This window comes from Paramacrobiotus metropolitanus, unplaced genomic scaffold, assembly GCF_019649055.1.
Source record: "Paramacrobiotus metropolitanus isolate TYO unplaced genomic scaffold, Prichtersi_v1.0 Parri_scaffold0000006, whole genome shotgun sequence".
In the NCBI taxonomy this organism is placed as follows: domain Eukaryota; kingdom Metazoa; phylum Tardigrada; class Eutardigrada; order Parachela; family Macrobiotidae; genus Paramacrobiotus; species Paramacrobiotus metropolitanus.
The window spans coordinates 652,377-675,283 of NW_026570226.1; the positions used below are offsets into that span (position 1 = coordinate 652,377).

Here is a 22,907-nt window from a genome sequence, read left to right on the forward strand (position 1 = left end):
AAGCATGTACAAGCAGTGAAAATGATTTCTTGGCATTGCGTAATACCCACACGGTACCCAACTTCGCATCATGCGACCGACCCAGCAGTCACACCATAATGCTTTTACTTAGCTAGTAAAAGCATTATGGTCACACTAAACAGCTTTGTAGTAAGTAATGAAATTTGAATTACCGATATATTATGGATTCCCAACTGACAATAAATATTAGGTATACTTGCACATATGCGCGCTTTATTTTTCAAAACAATGCAACCAAATCAGAATCAAACATATGCCCGGATCACAGACTGCGATTACTTGACTGAAAATTTCTTGAATAGATAAAAAAATAAAATAACAATTTTAAGTAAAAAAATCATATTTCCGTTTGGGAGCACATACAGGGCATCCCACTCCAGACGTCAGAGCACAATCTGTGTGGAATGCATGTTTACACTGGAAGACGGTTACTCCACCATCAAGATCAGAGGAGGAATTCTTTTTAAGAACGACATGGTTCTTACAGATGTGGCAGACCGATTCCGAATCAACAGAAAATCCGCGTTGGCGTAATTTAAGCAACTTCACCAGTAGTTGATAACAATCGCTGACCATAATCTTTCGACAGCCCTCTCGCAAGGTTATCTGTAATTGACACGCAGTTACAGAGTAGAAGTAAGCCATTTTTTACACAGAAGTAACCACCGAAATCGTAAATAAAGCAATGCATAAACTAAACACAGAAATTCCTTATCGCAGTAAATATCAAGCTTGATTCTGAAAGTTTCTAAAGTTTCCGAACACACACGCCTAATACCTGTAAGTTGTAATCTTGCAGAATTCGAACAAGAGAATCACGCAGGCCAGGTATTTGTAGTCCATTCTTGATCTTACGGACTAGAATGGTAGGGTCAACATGTGTTCCGATATTACGCAATAACACGGTTATAAAATCAGGTTTATCCAAGGAATAATTTATCAAGATCATCCATAGCTCGTTATCGTTCTGTTCCTTGCAAAACTCAATTGCTCGTCCAATATCTCCAAGTCGTAGTAAAATTAAATCCAATGCTTCTTTTCGACTACCTACCCATTCGACCTGTAAAAAATAAAATTCAAGTTAAGGTTATCTAGAAAATTTGGGGACTAGTGTCATACTGTCTTTAACATACGCTAAAGGATTAAAAAACTCAATCCAGCTGAATCAGGATGCCTTATCATAGCATGAAACCGAAAAACACCACGAGATGCAGACTGATAGCAGACTACGTACTCAAGAGGTACACCATTTCGGGAAACATATTCTTCTTCTCGCACACTTCAAAGGCCGTATTGAGCATAAAATGTTTGCTGTTTTGCATAAAATGCAGCAGCTTTTTTGGCTCATATTCAGCATAGAGGCGAGCTTGAATGTCATGGTATTCTTTCCCGATGGTCTTATTCATCTGGAACAGCCTGTCCAGATATTGAAGCAAATACTGAGGTCGGCTCTGCAGTTGTGTAACGACACTGGCAATGGGAATGCGTTCATTATTGTCCGTCAACAGACGCACAGTTTGTTCAGCATCAATATCCATTAAGGCTACGAGCAACTGTTGGTCAACGATGGTTTTGTATAAACTGCGCTTGTTGATTAACTCAAATACGTCTGGATGTTTGAGTTTTACGCAGATTTTAAGCGCTTTATCGTACTGTTCCACTAGCGTATATAAAGTGGTAAGCGATTCAAGCAAGACCTTCTGGTTAGGATCCCTGAGCAGGAATTCGATCACAGAGTTAATAATGGCTTGGACATTGTAAAGTGTCGCTGGCCATTCCTTCACCATTCGAAGAAATCCCTCGTGGTCATCCTGCAGGAAGGATGCCAGCACAAGTTCATACAATCCGGGGGTCAACTGGAAGTCGGCGGAGCGCGGCATGTACGGTGCTAGAATTCGTAGTTTGCCAGCACGATAAAACTCTGCCACTTGCTCTTCCCACGCAATTCGGTCTTTACCCAGCACTTTAGGACAAACGCGTGCCGCTTCTTCGTAATTATCTTTCAATCGTAAATAATCCACGTACTGTCGTCCGATGTCCCGTATGTTGTGTCGTACCAGCGTGCGCCCATTATTTTTACCAGCTACTTTCATAGCTTCTTCGTGCCGGCCGCGCTCCAGTAGCCAGTCAATCACATCGTCAAGGTCCAGAGGCTTAGCTACCACGACATCCTTTGGGCTCACAATAAAATATAAACCTACAAGAAATGTAATGACTATATTTCTTGCATCTTCTAAGGTTAGAAAGCCAGAAGGCAATCTGATGATATACAGGATCTATAAACTATAGATATAAACTACAATAAAATGAGTGAGAAATTATACAGTACACATCAAAACCAACCACAAAATCTGTGCTTTGTGATAAACACTAAATAAATAATGGCGACTCATATCGTTTGCTGTCTGTCATAAGCACTGTCAACTTCACAACTACCAAATTTAGCAACAAAAAATTGGTAACTTTAGTACAGTACTCGTAATTCGTTAAGAAAAGCATAATTATGACAGCACATATTTATACTCTGTACTAATCCTAACTGCTAAATTAGTCGTAACTTTTTTAACATTAAATTTAATGGGGTTTGCTAAAAATCGTTATGGCACAAGAAGTGCCTATCGAGTGAAGGGGTTGCCATTACTGAAATTAGTTAGAACAGAAAAAAATTGTAGACCAACCATCTTCTGGCAAGCTTTGCAGCTTATAATCTTCATACGTGGCGTATAAAGCTCCTCGCAGAGGAAGTTCATCACAGGTCACATCCTCAAATTCTTCCCACTTCGGCCTTACAATCCGCATCTGCACTTTCTTGTCATCCTCTTTGGAAACAATATTATATCCCAGCAATACAAACTGATCTTCTACATAGGGCCCAATACCCGCAATAGCAAATTCTGTATGAATGAGCTTGTTGATCACCAGTTCAAAGTTTGGCAGCTTGGTTAGCCCCCCGGAACTCAAGGATGAATTGGATAATTTTCTCCTATCCCGAATGGCGCACACACTGAACACATGCGGCCATGCGACCAGCAGTGTTCGTGAATCCATCCAGAAAATTTCACACTTGTTCGGGTAATCATTACCATCATCCCGCTGATCTTTGGGAATTAGACCAATCACCTGTTTCTCTTTCATATCCATTACCTTCACACCGGATCGGTTACCCCAGGCTAAAAAATTTCCAAACCATTTAATGCGAGTCACTCGCCCGTCGCCCGGATCCAAGGTTGTTAATTTAGTCCCCAGAAAGCGTTTTTCACACAAAATAAGCTGCCGTGAGCCGAACACCATGCTCTTGTTGGCTACGGAGAGGCCGAATGCCGTGAAGTTCGGACAAATGGCCACAGTTTTCACTGGTTCCGAATGCTTGACTTGGTAATTGTCATCCGTGTGGTATAAACCATGAACAAATACTTTGCCATCATCACCGGCGGACGCCATGTAGTCCCCTGCTTCATCCAGGGATATATCGTTAACGGGACCCGCATGTTTCGGAACAGGAACGCTTAGCGATATCCTACAGACATTCAAGACGTACAGATATATTCAGGAATTCAAAACCGGACATTAGCGTGCTTTTCATAAAAGGACTGAATTTTGAAGAGACTGGTTATGGCCAGTCGACGTAAAAGTTTACTTCCCAATTTCGAATTTATCCTCCTAAACAAAATTGTTGTATATTGGTGCATAAAATATTACAGTACGCACGTTCGTACAAAATGCTCACTACTTTATATATTAGAATATGCGAAATAAAACTTCCAAAAAAAAGGAATACTAATTACCTATTCCCTTGTAAATCCAGTATGTGAATTTCCCCATTTTTCGTGCCCAGTGCCAATAATTTGGGATGTACCGCGAGTGCTGTAGCACTGTCCCGGAACAAGATATTCGCGGATTCAATGTTTCTATCGGGGAAAAGCCGCTCGTATTTAAATTTAGGTTCGACGTCGTGCGTGTCATCTTCCGCTTCGTCGATATCAATGGAAGCACTACCGTTGCTCATCGGCATTTCGGGACTGCTACTATGATCATCGCGGATATCCTGGGAACCAGAATCCCCAGCGACTGATGGAACATTGCTGCTTTCCCTTACACTGGCATCGCTTTCAAACACCGCTGGACTGCTGATCGGATTGAAGGATTCAGCCAACAGATCCGACACATTACTCGCAATATCAGCTGCTCTAGACAAGACTGTCGTGGCAAAAGAGGGCAGCTCAGTCCCCGAGCTGCTGGGAGGACTTTTCGACATCGTAACCGACAGGCATAAAAAATATACAGCGGAGGATGCATGCAGAGCCTCTGAAACGAGAAACGTGTTAGTTATAGTACTGCAGTTTGCAATCGCACCATGCACTAAGGACAAGGTGAGAGGTTCGCAACACTTACAATTAGTTACCGTATTTCTTAAAATTTCTGATACCATGAAAATAATGACAATAACGCTGTACTTGGAATACCACGGAAAACAGAATTTAAGTGCATCGCTTTGCCAGTGGCAGGGAATTCAAAACGATTACTCATTACTGATAAATAATGGTAAAAAAACATAAAGCGCAATGTAACTTACTATTACTTTAAGTTACAAGTTCCAGCCAGCTTCGCCAAATGAAGAGTACAAATCCCATGATCCCCGTGACTTACCACTTCATCGTTCTTGGTCGGTAAGGCGGTGACATACTAGAACGTCTAAAATTCCGTAAGAAGTAAGTACAATAATCAAAATCGGAAAAGTTGGAAGGGTTCGAGAACACGCTGAACAGCCCTATAAATTCAAGAACGACTGTAGGTGTATTAACGATTAATTTCTACAGATATAGATATACGATATAGATATACGTAAACATACAGAGCTGTACTGCTACAGACGCAGTTTTGGAACCTTTCGCAACGGTTCTTGTACAGACAGAGTCAAAAATCTGAGAGGTTTTATACAAGGACGCACTTGCTTTCTTTTTATTTTTAAAGTTTAATTGTAGCAACTATCATTCATGCCGTGTAAACTTGGCTTTACACTTTACAGTTTTAGGAAACACCATGTAGTATGTACATACTGTAAATACATTAACTAGCCTTCGACTGAGCACTAATTTTCGCAAATACTCGGTATTCCTACAATCCTACTTAGTAAATAATATAATAATAATCAATCCATCATTAGCCAAGCATTATGTTTTAATAAAATAAAATATTAAACGAAACAAAGAAACAACTTGCTGTACTTGTTGGCTGTTCTTCAAAAATGTTCTTGTTGGCCACACAGCCTGAGCCAGGAAATGAACGCCGAGACCGGAAGCGGCGGTGACTGCTTCGCCACTACACTGTGCTCTATGATGTACACTGTACTCTACGGTGTGCCAAAAAGAACACATCAATGATGCGAATGCGAAAACTCAGGGCGTGCTGCTGGCGATAAATGTTTTTGATGCTGTCGGCGAAAATTAAAAATTCATGACGTCACTGAACGATTGTGATTGGCTAGCCTTTTTCGTCCCGTTTGGAATCTTGCCGTGCTCGGCAGCATGGCTCTGGCAGGCAGCTTGTGATGTTGCCAAAATCTTTAAATTTTGGCAACATCGTTTTGGGGTGTGGGGGGAAGCTGGGGGTTATTGCCGAATATGTCCGAAATTCAGATTATGTTTGTGTCATTGCTCAGCTACCTTCGTGTTGCAGTTACGAATATCGCCGTTTGAATTTACAACTTTACCGTGCAGATTCCTTTTGCTTTTCTCGTACGCACATGTCTTTTTTAAGTAGAATTTCCTGCTTTTACAAAATTGAAGCTGCTTTGGACAAGCTGGGCGGATACTCGTACTGAATTAACGCTGCAACTTGAAACTTGCCGCAGACAGCAGCTTGTTTTCGCATTCCCGTCAATATAATATTTTGCGTAAAATAATAAGTAACTGATAAAGATTTTTTGGTACAAAAGGAAGGAAAGCGAACAAATTATAAAGGACAACCCAAAAATTTCTTTGCGTCTTCCTTTAAATTTTTTAAGTGTACAGTACAGCATAGACTGGCTTTGTGCTTCTTTGCGTACATAACGTAGTATACAATCACATCAAACTTCTGTAAGTACTGTACGCTTTACAGATCGGATGAGTCAGTCTCCAAGACTCCGCCATGCTAACATTTGGCCAGACAACAAGATTTGTAAATTAATAACGAGGTTTGCTGTTTGCAGTTTCCAGCACGTCGAACATCGAGCGACCTCGTAAACTCTAAAGTTGGTTTCTTTCTGTTCAAAGGTGCCATAAGCCATAAGGCTTATTTGTCGCTCATGTGCCCGAACTGTGTTGTTGTTGGTTTTGTAACTTCGTCGTAGACATTGAATTTAATGGTGACCATAGTTTTCTTGGGATAATTTTGATGCGACGCTGATACTAATTAGGCTTATGTTTGACGAGAACTAGGAGCCATTTCCCCCCGTCAGCCGTCGCCACCATTTCTGAGATTATTTGTGCTAATTTGGGAAATTAATATTTTATTATCCACCCGAATCCCAAAGGTAAAAAGCCTTTCTGGTAATAAACTGCGTATCGCCGTATACATTCTTCATGGTTCTCATAATGAATAATCTAATTGTTTAAAATGTTGAATGTGGTTCTTTTGACCAGTTCATCATTTATGTGATTATGTGAAAGATCGCTCTGCGATTGACGCTGATGTTCTCCTAATTTTTAACGTTTCGCTTGTGTTATTTAATACAGAAAATAATGAATATTTTTGGTAAGCTATTGTAAAATATTAATTTAGCTACAAAATATTTTAATGACTTATAACACTTATTTGCGGTGTATTATTGCCTTCGAAATTGAATTTCTCAACTTGTATTTTCACAGTACTCGCTGTAACTTAAGCTTACTTATACGGTTATACCATTGAGTTGGTTAAAACTTAAAACTGCTATTAGTGTTATAGGGCGAATTTCAGTAGAAGACGGTGTAAAAAATTACAGAGCTAGTTTTGTGCCTTTAGGTTTTGACCATCTCTTTCTCTCACAAGTCAGCCACAGCTGCTTTACTTGTTAGCGTCGGAAATTAAATATGGCTGTTTTTATTTTTGCATTGCACAAGCATTGCTTACTGCACTAGCCTCTATTTTATGACTTTGTTAAAATTAATGGCTTTAGGATATCGTTACGGCTTTAGGATATCGTTACGGAATTTTAAGGTTTGTATTGTGCAACAGCATTTCCTTACGGCCTACCACAGTGAATTTGGAATTTCATTTTTTAATCGGTTTTACTGTTTTCAGTACTTCTATTCTTTTGACGTAAGATCATTGGCATTATATTGAACGATAAAGTAGTTATTTTGTGATGGAACGATTTTCTTGTGGTGTAAGGTTTTACAGTTAAAGGTTTGAACTTTGAACAACTTACATATTGCGCACTTTGCGTGCTATACGAATTCGTTATGCCTTTCCAGGGTTGAAGAGCCAGTTGCGGACGATTTTTGTTCATTGTTATTACTGGAGTTAACCATATCTCTCCATGTCTCAAAAATCTGCTAAAGGAAATGCAAAGGACGGGAAAACTTACTCTTTGAAGCTGGGAAACAGTTTCGAAAAACGATCGGATGTATCATACCACACCATGCGCTGTAAGACGATTTGGCTGGATTTGTACTTTGTACGTTGTCCGAATGTTGACAGTGCTTTTATGCTTGTTTAGTCGATTTTAAACCTGTATCTTTGGGCGCTAGCAAGGATTTGACCATGCAGATTGGCGGTGAGAACGGACTGCAAGTTACAGCTACAATGACCGGCGGCACTAGTACGAAGCAGGTAGTTCCACTAATATGGAGTATATGGAGTAGTCTCCAATCTTTTCCGTGGAATTATGCAGATTTTGCGTGCCAGTAATTTTATTTCTCATTGTTGTTTCACATATTTTTATTATTTTCTTTTCATCTGCCGCTGTATACAAAATTTTCAGTCGTTGGCGGTGCAGTTTTCAGTATGTGGGGAATGTCGTAATTTTTTTGTTTTGGAAATTTGTTAATGACACATTTACAGCTGTTGTAGTTTTCCTTAAAATGTTTTAGGGAAGCGGAGCTTCGAATGGCCAGACTGTTTACAAGGGATCAAAAAAGCCTTACACCACTAAAGAATGCGTGCTGATAATCGATGAACAAACGGGCGAAGTCGTTTTGGAGAAACTTGGGGATAATATCATGCTGAAAAAAGCCCGGTAAAAAATGTGAAGAACCAGTTTTTACGACGCTGGGTTTGGTTTCATTTTTACCTTATTGTTAGCCCGGAACAAGGAAATAAACCGAAGCTCTTCAGCGACAAATCCGATGTGAGTCCGTTTGGCACTCCGAGCTATTCTCCCACGGCTTCCTCTTCGCCCACTCCATCGCCAACTCAACCTGTTGCCTCTCAAAACACCACGAAAAAACCACCAGTAAAACCAAAAACCGATGTAAAGCCTGCGCCGGCCCCGAAAGCCGCAACATCTCCTCCGAAACCTTCTCAGCAACCAGCGCTTGTTGCTGCCCAGCAGAGTATGTGTTTTTTTTATTTCTTTGATTTGCTTTGTTCGACCGTGAGACACAGTGAAGAATACAAGTGGCTTGTTTGTTCACAACTGTTGTTTTAGAACCGTTAGAGAAGGCTCCATTGCCGTCTAAAGCTCAAAAAGGAAAGATCAACGATCGTCTGGACAGCTCTTCATCCAGTTCGTCTTCTTCCAGCTCATCATCCAGTGAAAGTGATTCAGATAGCGATGGGGACGATAATATGGACAGTTTGCTGGATATGGATCCTAAGTCGACTCAGCGGCAAGGTATGATGTCGGAAATGTCACGTACAAATGGAGTGGCTTCTTTTTTTTCGCAAATCGAAGAACTTTCAGGCTTCGGAATCGGAGACCTCTGCCAGTCCGAATGCATTGGTATCTCTATTTTTCAGGTCGTCCTGGTGCAAATGGAAGTGTAAATAACAAAACCGAACTGGCCAACGTGGCTGCTACACAGCCTCAACAAACAGCACCGGCTCCGACAAGAAGAGTGGCATCTTTAGGTTGGTCAGATTTTCCCAAAGTTGTGTTGTTAAGCTGTCTACAGTAAACCCTTCATAATGTTTGCATTTTAGCGGATGATTTGAAATTGAGTAGCGATGAGGACGACAAGGACGATTCGGATGAAGATGGAATAACGTTCTAGTTTTACGTCCTGAAAGTTTTTTTAATTTGGTTCTTTCATTGTTCAAATGGGCTTTCATTTTGCAGACACTTGTCATAAATATTTTGGGATTTGGTCATGAGACGTGATGAGAATGAACTATTAACAGTTACTACAATAATGTTGTTTGTAAAATGTATTATGCGATTACAGTCATTAAACCATTCAGACAATAAGATTGGTGAAAATGTGTCCTATGTGTCAAACGAATTTTTTTAGCGCTTCTGAAACCGCTGCTTCTAAATATTTTTAATGAACACCCCGTTTAAGACTTTGGCTTATTACATTATTTTGTGATCTGTTTTATTGTGTGACTGATCAGGACAACATGTGTAATGCACGGTATGTTGTTTGTTTACAGGATTGTGCTTCTGCAGGTAGCTTAGTGGGTGCATGCAGCTTTTGTATCTCGTGCAGTACTTCACTGCGGTTTGATAAGGTTATCCTGTCAAATTAAATGTCCCTCGGGTTTCCGCACAATAACGCGTGTGGATATTACATACTAACCAAATCAATCAGCATAGATTAATTGATATCCGCTTGCTTTTATCGTGAAACTTGTAAATAAGCCTGTACAGATGATTAGTGCAAAGCAGTAATGCCTGGTCGTTACTTGTTGCTGATACGAGAATATAGATCACAAACTCCATAATCAAGTACGAGTACAGAACCAAAAACGTAAAAATGACGGAAACAGATTTGTGTTGGGCTAGTTAAACATAACTATAAGTGCACATGTTGATGACAACCAGCAACTTTCGTTTTTGCTAAAATTGATAAGTGACGATTTTTTATCCCGATGAAAACCTACCCTAGTATTGTGATAAGGAGTTAGTCGATCTCTTCCAAAACATGGCTGCTCAAATGCGCTGTACTTCCGTATTGGTATACATTTTTCTATATTTGGCCACGCGTGCGAGTGCAGTAAGTCGAGTGCAATATAATTAGTACAATATGATAAAAATTTTATCGTGAAACTTGTGCACACTTATTTATTTAGTGTGTACCAGCGCTGGCTTTTTATTGTGTGAAGTGGCCATTGCCCAGTAAAGACAGAATATAATTAGTTAATCACGGTTAGCACCACGATTCTCCAGCCAGACTCCAGGTATCACTCTATCTGCAGTAATTTGCGTATTTCAAACTATTTCATGAGTAGACAATGTTACAAAATAAAAATATATTGTAAAATATATTACGGAATATCTTTGTACGTACGTATACGACTACAGGCTTGCGGTATAGTACCTAATATGTTATTACAGTATACAGATACAGTAGTAACAGATTAAAATAATGAATTGTGTAAGATGTCCTGTAATTACAGTCCAGTCTACCTGTTCAGAAGTCATTGAAATTTGTATGATTATCTATTAACTACCTTACTTAATTCGTTTAGCAGAACGACCTGGTGCGCGTTAATCCCGAACCCGATCAAGACAGCCCGACCATTTCCGGTCAGTTAGAGGCCAGAGAAGCTAGTACAGCCACCTGGAGGAAAGTCTGCCATGCTAGCAGAACAATGGCTGTTACCGATCGTATAGCTATCGCTGCATGTCGTAGCTTAAGATATAATAAAGTCGTGAGAGTTCAAGTTGGAAGTTACGGACCTCCTGGAAGATACTGGATTCAGTTCTCAAACTGTCCCCCTGGTAAGTTTGTTCCAGTTCCCTAATTCCTAAACTGCGAATTGCCAGTGAGAATCACACGTCGGCATATATACCGGTATATGCCGGAATATAATTCTCACGGGCTATACTCGTATACATTCACAACAGTGACATATTAAAATATAAATATATTTTATGATAGAGCTACCTGATTAATCATTCGTACAGTGAATGTTTCTGCTCTTCAATTATACGCACAAACATCATCATGATTGTTTGGGTTCAAACAGATCCACATTCCCTCCTTGCGTGCACCAGGCAGACTTTCGAGGGCACGGGTGATTCGTGCAGGACTCGCATGGTCTGGATAACATGCGAGGATAAGAGTAAGAATTTTTTTTATTTTTTGAAAACACATATATGATATAAATATATTTAAGCTCTGTATAACGAGTCTTCAGACATGTACACCCGTTAGATCCAGACGTACACACTTACAAGCTCATATAAAAAACGCAGCATTTTGAATACTGAGTGGTTAACAAAACTTGCTCTTCAAATGTTTTCCAGTTGAAACAGCAAAAGATCCCTCAGAAGTACAGTGCAATGAATTCCGAATTGTGCACCCTGGTGAAAGCCTCTTTTTCTTACCGGTTTCGGGATGCCGCGCGAACCTACAATCAGCAGACCCATCTGCTTTATTAATTATACGTGCCGCTTTGTGGCCCGGATTGCAAGAGCCTTCCTCAGGACCATGTACAAGCGAGCGTCCTGTTTTGCGCATCGGAGAGTATAGTATATCGTCGGGGACGGAAACGATAGTGTCCATTTCCAATGCTACCATGTGTAGGGCGAATTCAGTTAGAGCTCGCGGATCTAACACTCGACTGGAGTTGCAATACTACGATCGACCAGATGCAGCCAACAAGCCCAATATAACAATCACCGGTATGCAATGAGAATTCTTGCCAAAAATAGGAAAATTCATCTGAATTAATTGCTGGTTCTTCAACCTTCGGGAGTTTATACTTTGTTCTGCTAGCACAACACCGGCTGCGCTGCACGACCACGGAAATGCAGGTTGCCCTTTTAAAAGCGGCAGTAAACATGACCGAGGAACAGGCTGACCGGGTCAGAGTTTATGGAGGATCTGCGGCGCAGCATTGTACAGTGCAGTTGAATCCAGATAGCGACTTGATCGAATGGGGCACTTCTTTCGCCAAATGTGGTACACGCTATGTAAGTAAAGCCGTGTAGAAATGCTTTTATTTTGGTACATCTACGAATTCATACACTAAAAACCGGCGTGCATAGTAGTATTGTACCTTGTAAGTACTTATTGCCGCATAATTTCATTATGTTTCCTTTTTTGTTATTATTATTCGTTTTACTATTTTATGCAAAGCGTCTGTGCGTTATGAACAACTTCTTTATTACTCACGAGTTACGCGAATTTCTGTTAATGACCTTAAAGTCTCTCTTAATAATTAACATTTGTTGGAAAACCATCTTGTCATTTTAGGACGAAGAAGAAAGAGCGTACGAAAATACTCTGACGATAGAAAAACCTACGGGTAATGTTGAATCTTTCTCTGGAACCCCAATCGAATATACGGAAAAACTACAGTATATGCTAAAGTGCCGTGGAGGAGATTTTCCCGTTCACAGCGGAAATATTACAATGGCTATCTGAATATTGGTAACAGACTTGAACAATTCTAAAATTTAGTAACCAATGTCGAAGTCGCACTTTGCAATACCATCTAGCAGACTCGAGCATAGATTAAAGATAAAAATTAAAGCTCTAAATGAAAGACAATACTTTAACGAAGCGTGTTAGAAACTAAAGACAACAAGCAAAGAACACTATTTATAAAAAATAAAGATCAGCCGCGCTTCATGTAGCTACCACGTACGATGTCCAGATACAGAACGGTAAACAAGCAAACGTACAGGAAATTAAGATTTCCTGATAATATAGATCCAAGCGCGTCAAAATCTTACTCCTTAATCGCTACCCTGCACTTCCGTCTCCTCGATCTCTTTATCCGACGGATATTCCAGCTTATACTTCACAGTCCATGTATACGACGATCGCTCCTTGACATCTATCGCATGTTCGATGTTGTTATCATGATTCAATAAAAAGCCTTTGGCATCAGGGCGTTCGCGGGTCAACGGTGGATCGATCAACGTAACCTGCAAATAACATGGTTTCTACGTCGGCTCCCTTCTAGTTCTGATCCTTTAACAGTTACCTTCAACTTCTCTTCCGTGCTGCGTGGGACTTGATCGACAATAACGATATGCACTGCATCGCTACGCGTGTTGTTCACTTCGATTTCTTGCACATAAGTAACGACATTCATTTTATTCAGCAATCCCACTTGTTCATTGAAGCGGCGCACAGGGCGGTATTTAATCTTGATTGCGGGGTCAACACCCAATGAACAGGAAAACTCTTCCTGTGGACTGACGGTCTTCAAATCCACCTATTCAACACAAGTAATAAATTAGGACGCTAAAATGAATTTTTAAGATGATAAACGACATTCGAAATCTGTAGTTTTTCAAAAACCAACTTCAACCATTTATTGTTCATTACTTATGTTCACTGTCAAATGCAGCCTGTGCTTCCACGCAACAAAAACCTGAACTGGATTTTTCGATTATTCTTAACAACATTTCTCACCGTTGCAACAAAATTAGACCCAAAGAAAATGCTCGCTGGTCCTGGTAAAATTGGATATGCACTAGAATTAACCGCCTTAGCCTCCAAAAATGCCATTTCTGCCTTCTTCGGTACCGCTTTGTACTGCATATGTGGCTGTAATTCCAGCATGCCGACAGTCACTTTGTGCTCCGATCCGTCGCTTGGAACAGTTGTCAGTTTGGCAATTTCGAACGAAGTTGTAATTCCAGAATCTTGGACCTATTAGAAAACAATATAAAACCGACCAAATAAAAACCAGAACAGCAAAATGCCGCTGATATCACGAAAAAACTGTGGAAGCATTGCCGTATGAAACAGTCAGATTCAAGATAGTACGTTCTAGTTTCTGATAAAATAGGTAAATACGCAAGCAAACTTCCACGGACTGAGTAGATAAACAATAGTTGACTATAAAATTATAATTCAATTTTGAATGAGCATGTACCACTCGGGTAACAGCTGTTGCCATTTCTGCACGCATTGGCATGGCCATTGCCATCATAGGAGCAGATCGTTCCATCATCTCGTCCTCGACATAACCTCTAGACATCTTGGCCCTTGGTGCGAAACCAAACAGCTGTTGCGTTGGCACAGGTGGAGGAGGTGGCTGTTTGAATGAAATCTAAAACACGGGAAAGTTTTTATGAATTAGCCATGATACTGTATATCTGATTCTGTACGTAGCGGTAGAGGTAGTAGTCATGATATCAGTTAGTCTTCCTAAATATTATACATTATTTTTCCAATAGCAGTAAAATCCGTTACCTGTTTAGTGCCCAGCTGAGGAATGTTGCCACCAACTGCTGGCACGGCAGTGGACAAACAAATGGGAATCTCCACCCAATCTTCATTAGTGTTTTGAGTAATCAGCCCATAATACGCGATCTGTGATGTGAGACCAGTATTTAGTGGCTACAGCAATTAACTTCTACTCGGCAATTTCAAAAATATTCAAGCTACCATACCGACAACTTCTTGCTGTCCGACGCGACACGGACGTCATATTTCGGGCTCCAGCTCGCGCCATACACAATATAACTGATATTCAGTTCCAACTCCCCTTCCGCCTCAGCACAAAGAGAAACTAAAACATCCCTAAAAAGAGAAAAACTGTGTGTTATATATTTGATCACAATGTAAATTTGTATAATATTAGACACGTACCAAGTGTTTCTGCTACTACCATAGCAGCACTCATTCAAATTCCGTTGTGCTGTTTCAATTTTTTCAGTTAATTGCTTTGAAACATGACGCTGTTCGCGCAGCTTCTCGTCCAATTTCCTAGCTTCGCCAGATTGGAAATTAAGGAATTCCGTGATGTTGTTATATGTCTCAGCAGTCGCTGGATACGATTTCCCATCTTTAACGGTAAACACGCCCTGCACAGAAACGGCAATTCTGATTAAACGAAGTAACAACAAAATTCCTATTCAGCGCAGCAATGCGAAAAGCGATGCATCACTGGTTTAGCAGTACCAGTACGCCCACAAATTTCCATAAAAATCGCCAAGGTCAACTGAAAGTCATCTTGTAAAGAATGCCGATACATACACTACTATTGATCAGCAGGCGCGCCAGTCACCCATCAGACGGGCACGTGTACCCGAAAGATAAACTCACAACTATGAGCGAACCTTTAAGTTACGACTTCCGAGCAATTTGCTGCCACTGACAGCATTAGCAATGCATTCAGTATTAAAGTCCGATCGTTATCAACATCTGTCACAGCTGCGATTATTAGGTACATGGAATGCATGCATTTATTACTTCACTACGATTTAAAGCTTTCTCACCGTAGCAAGAGATTCAACACATTTGGACCAAAATTCCTGCTGCTTTCCCAAACGGGCTTCTTCGGCATCTTCGATAGATTTTTGCTCTTCAAGTCGGTTGAGCTCTTCGCGCAGCTTCTTTTCTTTCTGGTCCACATCAGACGTCTGCGATTTGTTCACATAGTTGTTTGATAAATTCACATCGGTGATGGTAGCTGGACCGCGTCCTTCCACCCTGGAAAATATTATTCGATAAGCACGCACAGGAGGAAAAAAACTCGTTATATGCAGTGCCTCGTTCGTTCGTTCTAACAGCCAAACAGACCACCATATCGCCTGTGATTCACATGCTTCCAAAAAATTAGGCAGACCATTTCAAGAAATTAGACAGTTCTTAATTACAGCAGCTATTTAATAATCTGGGTACACGTAGTTATAACATCGTTTAGATCACGTACCGTAAGGAAGAAAGATCAATCGGCGTTCGCAGCTGCTGTAAAACTACTTCGTGTTCGCCAGGCTGCGCTTTGAATCGCAAAACCCGCGAAATCTCAGCTCTATCGCGGTAGACGGTAACTTTGCTGATAGGAGCATCGCTGGCAGAAAACTGTTTACGATTAGCAGACATGGTGAATGGATGAACTCCACAGGATATTTGTAAATCTCCACAAAAAATTTTATAAGAAACGTCGAAACTCGAAAGCTACGTTTTAAAAACAGCTGTGCAGAATGGTACGTGTGTTTGTGGCAAGCTTTTATAGTTTTATATATCGGGCCGCTTTTGTTATAATTCGTGTCGCTCGTGGGTCCGCCCTCCACCTTCTGCTGTATGACGAGTAGTGTATGCCTTGCTTGCGTGAATCATAATTTTTGTTGATTTTGTGGTTGATACTTATAGAGTAGCGTCTTGGCTCTGTATCTGTACACTCAACATTGATGATTAGAGTAGAAAATTAATCATTTTGAAATCATCATATAGGAAATATTATGTAAGTAGGAATGACTGTCACTATAATGAGCAAATAATCATAAAATCTTTTTCGTATAAATATTGCATTTCACCAGTAGATAAGTTTTCCGAATTATTAATACTTAACTGTAATTATTACGATCTTCTTACACGATCGATGTTGAAGCATTCTGATTGATTACTGTGTCACGACCCGTATGCAGCGTATAAGCACTTAAAAACTTTCAGTACTATACAAACTGATGAATGTTTATACGTTACAAATAATAAGTAGATGACGAGAAACCTAATTTACGAATAGGTTTTGAAGAAGCTGGAAGACCGCAATTACGAGTCCTAACGAGTGAGTCGCATCTTGCACCCAGAATAGTAGTAGCTCCTCAATGGACTATGGACCATGGTCAATCTTCGATTGTCCACGTAAAGTTTTTTTCCACCTAAATAGTAAATGGCTATACAAGTAAGTACCTTGATTCTCTCTAGAAAGTTATGTAATTATTGCAAACTTGTTATCGTTAATATCTAGGTGGCGCATTAATGCTACCCGGTGTATCCCTACTGAGGTAAGTAATAAATTGAGTACCACGATTACATATTTATTTACTGTACTTAATAGCATTTACTGGATATGCGCACTCGTTTTAATTAAAGCTCAAACTTGTACAAGCAACGGCATTTACTCATATCTATACACTGAAATTTCCAAAAACTAGGCATATTATTTTTGAGAAGGCAGTATATTTTCCGTGCTGTGCGTATTTTCACAATATCGGGGCACGACTCATAAGGTTTTGATAACAATGCTAACATAGCTTGCTTTTGCAGTTTTATTTCGGATCGTAAACCACAAATTTTTTTCTTTAAGTGGCGGTGTTCTTGTGCCTTGTGTGCAGGGGCTTTTGCGCACTCCGGCAGATGACAAAAAAGAAAAAAGGTCAAGGTCTAACACCTGCAAGCCAGTCAAACATTCAGGTTGCGGACCCACGTATGGTATGTTAACTCAATTCATACAGTAGGAGCTAAGCATAAGCAGATTGCATTAGCCTTTTTCGGTTGCCAGTGTTTTGTAAAAACGTGCGATTCTTATTCTAATTACCATGTTTCAAATTTAAAACACTTACGATATGTCCTTACGTGCCTGCAACTGCCATCCATATTTTATACCTTAACGTCTTTATCTCCATAAGTGCCTGGGCTACAATTTTATACATTCGTGATTAAATGGGAAAAAGCTTTAGAACTGTTAAGGTGAGAGTATTGTACAACGTACGGGACCGACTCGGTAGAGTATCCTTTACTGTTAACCCCGGATTACCTTTAGCCTCGATTTAAACTCGTGTATAACGGCTGGTTGCATTAACAACACGTAGTGGAGAACATACATACAGTTAACACGCTGCTGTAGAATTACAGTTTTTTTATATTTTTTATACATATTTTTTTATGCATATTTGTGATCGTACGAGTAAGTACCGCACTGCTTGTACTCAAGAACGGTGACATTGGTGAATGGTTTTTAATTTTATGCCTGCGCGGGACAACTCGGAGCATAGAGTACCATGTTCAGAAAAATGCAAACAATCTCACGCATTATGGAGCCACTGAGCGTTTTTTCTGGTAATCAGCTTGAGCAAAAACATGCAGAGAATTAAACAGCTTTGGTGATTCCCCAATTACCCTACGAGCGCTATTCCGGCTGCTTACTGGAATGTTGCTAGCTTGCTACAGAGCATTAGTAAAAGGACATAGATTCTGCATTGATCCTATATGAAGTTGTTATAATTCCATTTCAAATCGACACTTTTTTTTATTTAAGAAGATTGTCCCATTAATGCCAACGACGAGCGACGGTGGTCGTCAAAATTCAGGTTGATCATGGACTAAAAAGCGACAGCACATATCATCGCGCCCGTGAGCAAGCGACGGCAGCTCCTGTTATATATCATGGCCGGTCTGCGGTTTGAATCACTTCGCCGACTCTGGCAGCGACATCCCGAAATCCTGGTTGGATTCTGTTTGGGGATCACGTGTGGGATTTATCATTGCATGGACAATCTCACCACCGGATCGCCTGTGCCATGTCACACGCCGACCAATGGCAAGGAATCCGGCTTGCCGAAAGCGCTACACTCTGTTGATGATGATTACGATCCCGTTATACTTTATTCAGAGATGAAATCCTCTCCGGAAGTTCAGCCGGCATACATCCCAGCCCGACCGCGCTATTATTCATCTGAGCTGGGAATTCATGAACCGCTTTTCGTGGCTATTAGTAGCAGTGTGTCTACTCTATCTTCTCTAGGAATAGCGTTGAACCAAACATCCGCGGCATATTTGCCGCGGCTAAGCTTTTTTATCAACACTGCTTCGGAACCCCAGCTGCAGTCGTATCAGAACTTATCCATGCATGTTGTACAGATTTCGGACGCCGGAGTTAGGGTCAAACCTTTGTCGATTGTTCAATTTCTCATCAATAATCAGTATATCGACAATTATGATTGGTTTTTTATTGTGCCGGATTCAACGTACATTCGAGCGAAAAAACTGATGGAGTATGTGCGGAAGACGAGCGCCGGACATGATAATTATATTGGCGAAATGGCAAAAAAGGATTCGCCATCGTTTTGTCTGTTCGAATCTGGAGTGCTTTTGAGTCAGAGCGTCATGAAACGAATTTCAGAAACACTGCCGTCTTGTATGGAAGACGCGGATAGTGACCCAACGGCTGCAGTTGGCAAATGCGTGGAAAAGGCCACAAATCTTCATTGTAATGACAATTATGTAAGTGGCAGAACCAAATATACCATGAAATTAAATTTGTTAAGAACACTGAGTGATAATCTTTTGCTAATTTGCCGCATAACGTCATGCCTTTTTTATGCATAAAGCTGCGTAATTAAGTAGGTGATACTACTTTAACTGTGCAATTTGAGACAGTTTTTCTGTAATCGGTCGGTATTGTGAAATGCCGAAATGCTTACGCTGTTTAATGTATTATGCAAATATATGCTGGAAATGCTTGTTCTTTTGCCGCAGTGGACTGGGGAATTTTCGTCGCTTTCTTTAAGTGCGTTCATAAATCACTGCGTAATCTGCAAAATACTATATCTGTACTTCTAGCTAAATCAGCCGTTTGAATTTCATTATCAGGGTCAGGCTTTCTCCGGCTACCGCATAAACGAAAAGCAATCTTTGGCCGATCAAGATAATACCGCGCAGCTAATCGAATCATCTGAACCTATCCGTTCCGCGGTGACTGTTTATCCACTGACTGCACCCGAACACTTTTTCCGGCTGCATTTGGAATTGAACCGCAACGAAATATCCGAACTGACCAGCGTAATCGAAGATCTCCAGGATGATATTGTCAAACAGAGCCCGAGCACACCCAGCCAGGGCCGTGATCTTCAGTGGCCGATTGGTAGCAACCATCCGTCGTTGGCGAAAAATCGTTTCGATTTGGTGGAATGGACGTATTTCAATTCCACACACCTTTTTCGACCCGATGACTTCCAAGTAACAGAAAAACTATGTGGAGCAAATGTAAAAGACATTGAGCAGCTTACTGCAGATTTGGCTAAGAAAATGGAGGAGATGCATTCTCATGAAAATATTAAATTCGTGAAGTTGTTACATGGCTACAGAAAATTTGATCCCACTCGTGGCATGGAATATCTACTGGATTTGATCTTCCAGGCTGAAGGTGACGACACCGGCTCTGAAGGGAAAATTATTAAAAAGCGTATTCGAATGCTTAAAGCACTAGGGAAGATGGAAGTTGTCGGGATGCCATTCGTTACCGAAGCAACCCGTGTGCATGTCGTGTTACCGGTCAATCCAGCAGAAGTTAATGCGTCCCTTATTTTTCTGGAGCGTTTTTCTCGCCATTTGCTGGAAGAGCAAGAAAATGTTTTTCTCATGATGGTTTTTATTTACGGTCCAAACGATCCCGGAAAAGGCGATCCCAACGATGCTTTTCTGGTTGTTAAACAAGAAGCCAAGCAAATTGAAAAGCGATTCAACAAGTTACTGGGCACACGTTTAGGCTGGGTCAGTATTCGTAATCCTTTGAAAGCTCCTCCGTCCGATTTCGCTGTAATGGATTTGGTCTCCAAGAAATTTTCGAAGGATTCCATAATTTTGCGGACCAGTTTCCAAGCACTGTTGAATGGAGAATTCCTTAACCGGGTACGACTATCCACCATTGCCGGCACTCAGGTGTATTTCCCAATACCAGTTGCACAATACAATGAAAATTTTATTCCCAAGAATATGCGATCGTTTTCGGAAACATTTGACGTGAAACGCCAGGTGGGATACTTCGATAAAGATTCAACGGAAACTGCTGCTTTTTATATTATGGATTACACCAGTGCACGAAAGGGTGTACTTGATGCATGGCCTCTTATCCTTGCCGATCGAGACCTGGGAAAAGAATCTCCACGACCTTACCGAGAAGGTCTGGCTTACAATTTGTTTACGTTGTTTATCGGAAGTGATCTACATGTTTTTCGAGGCATAGAGCCTATGCTTAAGATCAAATTCTCCATCAAGGACTGTGATACTCACGCATTACATGCAAATCAGCATGAATATGACATTTGCGTAAAACGACAGCATGAAAGCCTAGCGGGAAAGCAGCAGCTAGCATTGTCTGTGCTGACAGATGTTTGAATGTAGAATACAAACCAAAATACTGAGCAAATATTTTGTTGGATAAAAGCAAATGTTCTAAAATGGAGCTTAAACTCCCACTTCTGTTTCATCGGATTTTGTTGAAAAGGTCACGTGTTATACGTAATTCCCGAATTCGGTAAACGATTATGAACAAACACTGATGTATCGTGCAACTGCCTCAATGTGGTTTGCTTTCTTGCAGTTAGAGTTAAACAGCACAGCAGCTGGCGGACAAACCATTATTAGGAATACGCAGTGATTTTGAAAAGAAGACGTTAGTTTTTATCGTAACTGTTGATTTTATTTTTTTATTTCAGCCAAGCGGTATTTTCGTTATACTGCACAAAGACAATTACATAAACATGTAAGAAGAAGCGTCGCACCGATATAGTAAACACGAATATGCCCAGTTTTTGTCATACTGCCCAACCTACCTAGCAAAGAAAAGGTATGTAAAGAATAACTACCTAGGTATGTAAAGAATAACTGCATTTAGAAATGTTATTTTAATGCAGCTGTAGTGAAAATGATTGCTTTAATATTGTACACTTTGTTGTGCAATGTATGTACTATCAATCCATAAACCTGTGCCTCGTTAGAATCAGTAATCAGATTGACTAGACTTTATTCTTCGATAATGACTCTCTTGATTTCGTCCCGTAAATCGGTTAACCATCTGGCGTATCGGATGAGATTCAGCAAATCCTGGCCTTCGGAAACACCGAGGCACATGTTCAACCCGATCTGAGCAAACGTGGGTCCCTTCAAACAAGTCGCTGTTGCGGCTCCGTAGTCCTTGTTCATCTGATAACACAGTTGCCAGATTCGCTGCATGCGGTAGATTTGTTGCCTACAAACAGCTTCCGATGCACGTTTGTTACGAACGTGCAGTGGTCTGTTGTTATCAGCAATACTGTCCTCAAATCCAAATGGTTGTGCCAACTGCGCAATTTCCTGCAGTGACCTTTCAAGCTTGTATAATTTGTAGTGAAATACATAACCAGTATTGCGTATGTGATCGTGGTGACAAATTAATGAGCACTCTTTAACTAGCTATCAGCTGCTTTAAGTGTTTTACGAAAATTTCTTGACCTTTCACTATCATTAACACTTACGGCAGTGTACTCCTTCTGACTGCTAGGCAGCTTGTCTTCCACTGATTCAATGTCCTGCACCAAAATACAGAGAACGAAGCAGCAGAGCACTGCAAGCTTAAGGGTTGCAATGCTATTGTGAAAAAACATTTTTCGTTTGCTGTACGGAAAAGCGCTTTAAAGACTGTTCCTATTAACGTTAGTCCAGTTGTCGGTTTCCTGTAGCCCAGTTGTTGTATTTATATCCATTTCTTACCCCCTAGGATATACGAAACTCTTTGTACGTATTCCGTGCAGGATATGGCATTACGCCACACTTTTACGACATAATTCTTTATTTTGGTTTTGGCATCTTTTTGGGACCGGCAAACACATTTTATCAAACCTTTAGCGGCGGCTGTCCAGTTTTACTGTTAGCATTTCAAAATAGGTGTGATCATTTTGCGTTATTTAAGAAGTTGAGTGCTTTGTAATCAGTACGTAGCCGAAAACCAGAATTTTTTATTAGCAATGGAGGCGTTGGTTAATGCGGCTGCGATAACTTTAATACTGTAATTTCCTGAAAGTCTCTTCATCGATGGTGGCGGTAGAGTTGTATGTCATTGTAAGTTACAAGGTCAGGCTTATAATTATTTGCATTGCAGTCAGCTGTTTTTCAGCTGCTACCTGGTAAAGTAGGGGCCGTGCTTCAAGCTTTCATCATTAGAGTTTTTTAATGCAATAAAATGTCGTCAAACAGGTAAAAGTATGGCATTTATGTTGTTTTTTGGTGCCTTAGACACCTCGATTTTCTTCGGTAATACTAGTTGAGGAACGAATCGGTTATCCGGTGCTTGCCTGGATACTCGCGAGGTTA

The 22,907-nt window shown here is 40.6% G+C and overlaps 6 protein-coding genes across 24 annotated transcripts; 3 read left to right on the forward strand and 3 right to left on the reverse strand.

Moving 5' to 3' along the window:
- Window positions 1-17: 17 nt before the first annotated feature.
- Window positions 18-5,281, reverse strand: LOC129581577 (vacuolar protein sorting-associated protein 41 homolog). 10 transcript variants are annotated; one of them, XM_055472737.1, is made up of 6 exons: window positions 4,669-5,122; window positions 3,807-4,326; window positions 2,700-3,538; window positions 1,253-2,218; window positions 800-1,074; window positions 18-627 (listed from the first exon to the last, which is right to left on the reverse strand). In XM_055472737.1, exons 2-6 carry the CDS (start codon window positions 4,274-4,276, stop codon window positions 346-348), a joined length of 2,832 nt encoding a protein of 943 aa, XP_055328712.1. In that variant the 5' UTR covers window positions 4,277-4,326; window positions 4,669-5,122; the 3' UTR covers window positions 18-345. The 10 variants fall into 10 exon arrangements, with proteins under 10 accessions (XP_055328712.1, XP_055328704.1, XP_055328707.1 ...); XM_055472729.1 differs by lacking the exon at window positions 18-627 and adding an exon at window positions 5,149-5,281 and having other exon boundaries at window positions 1,050-1,081; window positions 1,256-2,218; window positions 4,669-4,789; XM_055472732.1 differs by lacking the exon at window positions 18-627 and adding an exon at window positions 5,149-5,281 and having other exon boundaries at window positions 1,050-1,081; window positions 1,256-2,218; window positions 4,595-4,789.
- Window positions 5,282-5,960: 679 nt separating this feature from the next.
- Window positions 5,961-9,405, forward strand: LOC129581794 (ELL-associated factor 1-like). 3 transcript variants are annotated; one of them, XM_055473035.1, is made up of 9 exons: window positions 5,961-6,098; window positions 6,212-6,535; window positions 7,458-7,631; window positions 7,703-7,815; window positions 8,076-8,221; window positions 8,287-8,537; window positions 8,633-8,818; window positions 8,944-9,054; window positions 9,127-9,404. In XM_055473035.1, the coding sequence occupies exons 3-9, from the start codon at window positions 7,523-7,525 to the stop codon at window positions 9,195-9,197; spliced, it is 987 nt and encodes a 328-aa protein (XP_055329010.1). In that variant the 5' UTR covers window positions 5,961-6,098; window positions 6,212-6,535; window positions 7,458-7,522; the 3' UTR covers window positions 9,198-9,404. The 3 variants fall into 3 exon arrangements, with proteins under 3 accessions (XP_055329010.1, XP_055329009.1, XP_055329012.1); XM_055473034.1 differs by lacking the exon at window positions 5,961-6,098 and having other exon boundaries at window positions 6,142-6,535; XM_055473037.1 differs by lacking the exons at window positions 5,961-6,098; window positions 6,212-6,535 and adding an exon at window positions 6,801-7,200 and having other exon boundaries at window positions 9,127-9,405.
- A 469-nt stretch (window positions 9,406-9,874) lies between these two features.
- LOC129581548 (uncharacterized) lies at window positions 9,875-12,728 on the forward strand. 3 transcript variants are annotated; one of them, XM_055472685.1, is made up of 6 exons: window positions 9,875-10,139; window positions 10,618-10,867; window positions 11,116-11,211; window positions 11,396-11,773; window positions 11,868-12,064; window positions 12,348-12,728. In XM_055472685.1, exons 1-6 carry the CDS (start codon window positions 10,068-10,070, stop codon window positions 12,516-12,518), a joined length of 1,164 nt encoding a protein of 387 aa, XP_055328660.1. In that variant the 5' UTR covers window positions 9,875-10,067; the 3' UTR covers window positions 12,519-12,728. The 3 variants fall into 3 exon arrangements, with proteins under 3 accessions (XP_055328660.1, XP_055328659.1, XP_055328661.1); XM_055472684.1 differs by having other exon boundaries at window positions 10,615-10,867; window positions 12,348-12,726; XM_055472686.1 differs by lacking the exon at window positions 9,875-10,139 and adding an exon at window positions 10,215-10,323 and having other exon boundaries at window positions 12,348-12,727.
- Window positions 12,539-16,066, reverse strand: LOC129581547 (protein F37C4.5-like). The gene is made up of 9 exons (XM_055472683.1): window positions 15,769-16,066; window positions 15,332-15,545; window positions 14,703-14,917; window positions 14,504-14,633; window positions 14,304-14,423; window positions 13,984-14,160; window positions 13,518-13,757; window positions 13,084-13,317; window positions 12,539-13,024 (listed from the first exon to the last, which is right to left on the reverse strand). The coding sequence occupies exons 1-9, from the start codon at window positions 15,936-15,938 to the stop codon at window positions 12,833-12,835; spliced, it is 1,692 nt and encodes a 563-aa protein (XP_055328658.1). The 5' UTR covers window positions 15,939-16,066; the 3' UTR covers window positions 12,539-12,832.
- Window positions 16,067-16,255: 189 nt separating this feature from the next.
- Window positions 16,256-21,086, forward strand: LOC129581940 (chondroitin sulfate glucuronyltransferase-like). 6 transcript variants are annotated; one of them, XM_055473250.1, is made up of 6 exons: window positions 16,256-16,299; window positions 16,582-16,740; window positions 16,807-16,843; window positions 17,146-17,270; window positions 18,097-19,061; window positions 19,431-21,086. In XM_055473250.1, the coding sequence occupies exons 5-6, from the start codon at window positions 18,225-18,227 to the stop codon at window positions 20,952-20,954; spliced, it is 2,361 nt and encodes a 786-aa protein (XP_055329225.1). In that variant the 5' UTR covers window positions 16,256-16,299; window positions 16,582-16,740; window positions 16,807-16,843; window positions 17,146-17,270; window positions 18,097-18,224; the 3' UTR covers window positions 20,955-21,086. The 6 variants fall into 6 exon arrangements, with proteins under 6 accessions (XP_055329225.1, XP_055329228.1, XP_055329224.1 ...); XM_055473253.1 differs by having other exon boundaries at window positions 18,100-19,061; XM_055473249.1 differs by having other exon boundaries at window positions 17,174-17,270.
- Window positions 21,087-21,348: 262 nt separating this feature from the next.
- LOC129581944 (uncharacterized) lies at window positions 21,349-22,273 on the reverse strand. The gene is made up of 2 exons (XM_055473261.1): window positions 22,073-22,273; window positions 21,349-21,911 (listed from the first exon to the last, which is right to left on the reverse strand). The coding sequence occupies exons 1-2, from the start codon at window positions 22,199-22,201 to the stop codon at window positions 21,582-21,584; spliced, it is 459 nt and encodes a 152-aa protein (XP_055329236.1). The 5' UTR covers window positions 22,202-22,273; the 3' UTR covers window positions 21,349-21,581.
- Window positions 22,274-22,907: the final 634 nt, after the last annotated feature.

Excerpts from the sequence above, each read along its gene's own strand:
- LOC129581577 (XM_055472737.1), bottom strand. The coding sequence starts at position 4,276 with ATGTCGAAAAGTCCTCCCAGCAGCTCGGGGACTGAGCTGCCCTCTTTT. Across the intron at positions 2,219-2,699 it reads GCAAAGCTTGCCAGAAGATG|GTTTATATTTTATTGTGAGC; the intron begins GTTGGTCTACAA and ends CATTTCTTGTAG. Across the intron at positions 628-799 it reads TGCAAGATTACAACTTACAG|ATAACCTTGCGAGAGGGCTG; the intron begins GTATTAGGCGTG and ends TGTCAATTACAG.
- LOC129581794 (XM_055473035.1), top strand. The coding sequence starts at position 7,523 with ATGTCTCAAAAATCTGCTAAAGGAAATGCAAAGGACGGGAAAACTTAC. Across the intron at positions 7,632-7,702 it reads ATCATACCACACCATGCGCT|TCGATTTTAAACCTGTATCT; the intron begins GTAAGACGATTT and ends ATGCTTGTTTAG. Across the intron at positions 9,055-9,126 it reads AAGAAGAGTGGCATCTTTAG|CGGATGATTTGAAATTGAGT; the intron begins GTTGGTCAGATT and ends TTTGCATTTTAG.
- LOC129581548 (XM_055472684.1), top strand. The coding sequence starts at position 10,068 with ATGGCTGCTCAAATGCGCTGTACTTCCGTATTGGTATACATTTTTCTA. Across the intron at positions 10,140-10,614 it reads TGGCCACGCGTGCGAGTGCA|CAGAACGACCTGGTGCGCGT; the intron begins GTAAGTCGAGTG and ends TAATTCGTTTAG. Across the intron at positions 11,774-11,867 it reads GCCCAATATAACAATCACCG|CACAACACCGGCTGCGCTGC; the intron begins GTATGCAATGAG and ends TTGTTCTGCTAG.
- LOC129581547 (XM_055472683.1), bottom strand. The coding sequence starts at position 15,938 with ATGTCTGCTAATCGTAAACAGTTTTCTGCCAGCGATGCTCCTATCAGC. Across the intron at positions 14,161-14,303 it reads CTCAGCTGGGCACTAAACAG|ATTTCATTCAAACAGCCACC; the intron begins GTAACGGATTTT and ends CCCGTGTTTTAG. Across the intron at positions 13,758-13,983 it reads CAACAGCTGTTACCCGAGTG|GTCCAAGATTCTGGAATTAC; the intron begins GTACATGCTCAT and ends GTTTTCTAATAG.
- LOC129581940 (XM_055473250.1), top strand. The coding sequence starts at position 18,225 with ATGGCCGGTCTGCGGTTTGAATCACTTCGCCGACTCTGGCAGCGACAT. Across the intron at positions 19,062-19,430 it reads TTCATTGTAATGACAATTAT|GGTCAGGCTTTCTCCGGCTA; the intron begins GTAAGTGGCAGA and ends TTTCATTATCAG.
- LOC129581944 (XM_055473261.1), bottom strand. The coding sequence starts at position 22,201 with ATGTTTTTTCACAATAGCATTGCAACCCTTAAGCTTGCAGTGCTCTGC. Across the intron at positions 21,912-22,072 it reads GTCAGAAGGAGTACACTGCC|GAAATTGCGCAGTTGGCACA; the intron begins GTAAGTGTTAAT and ends AGGTCACTGCAG.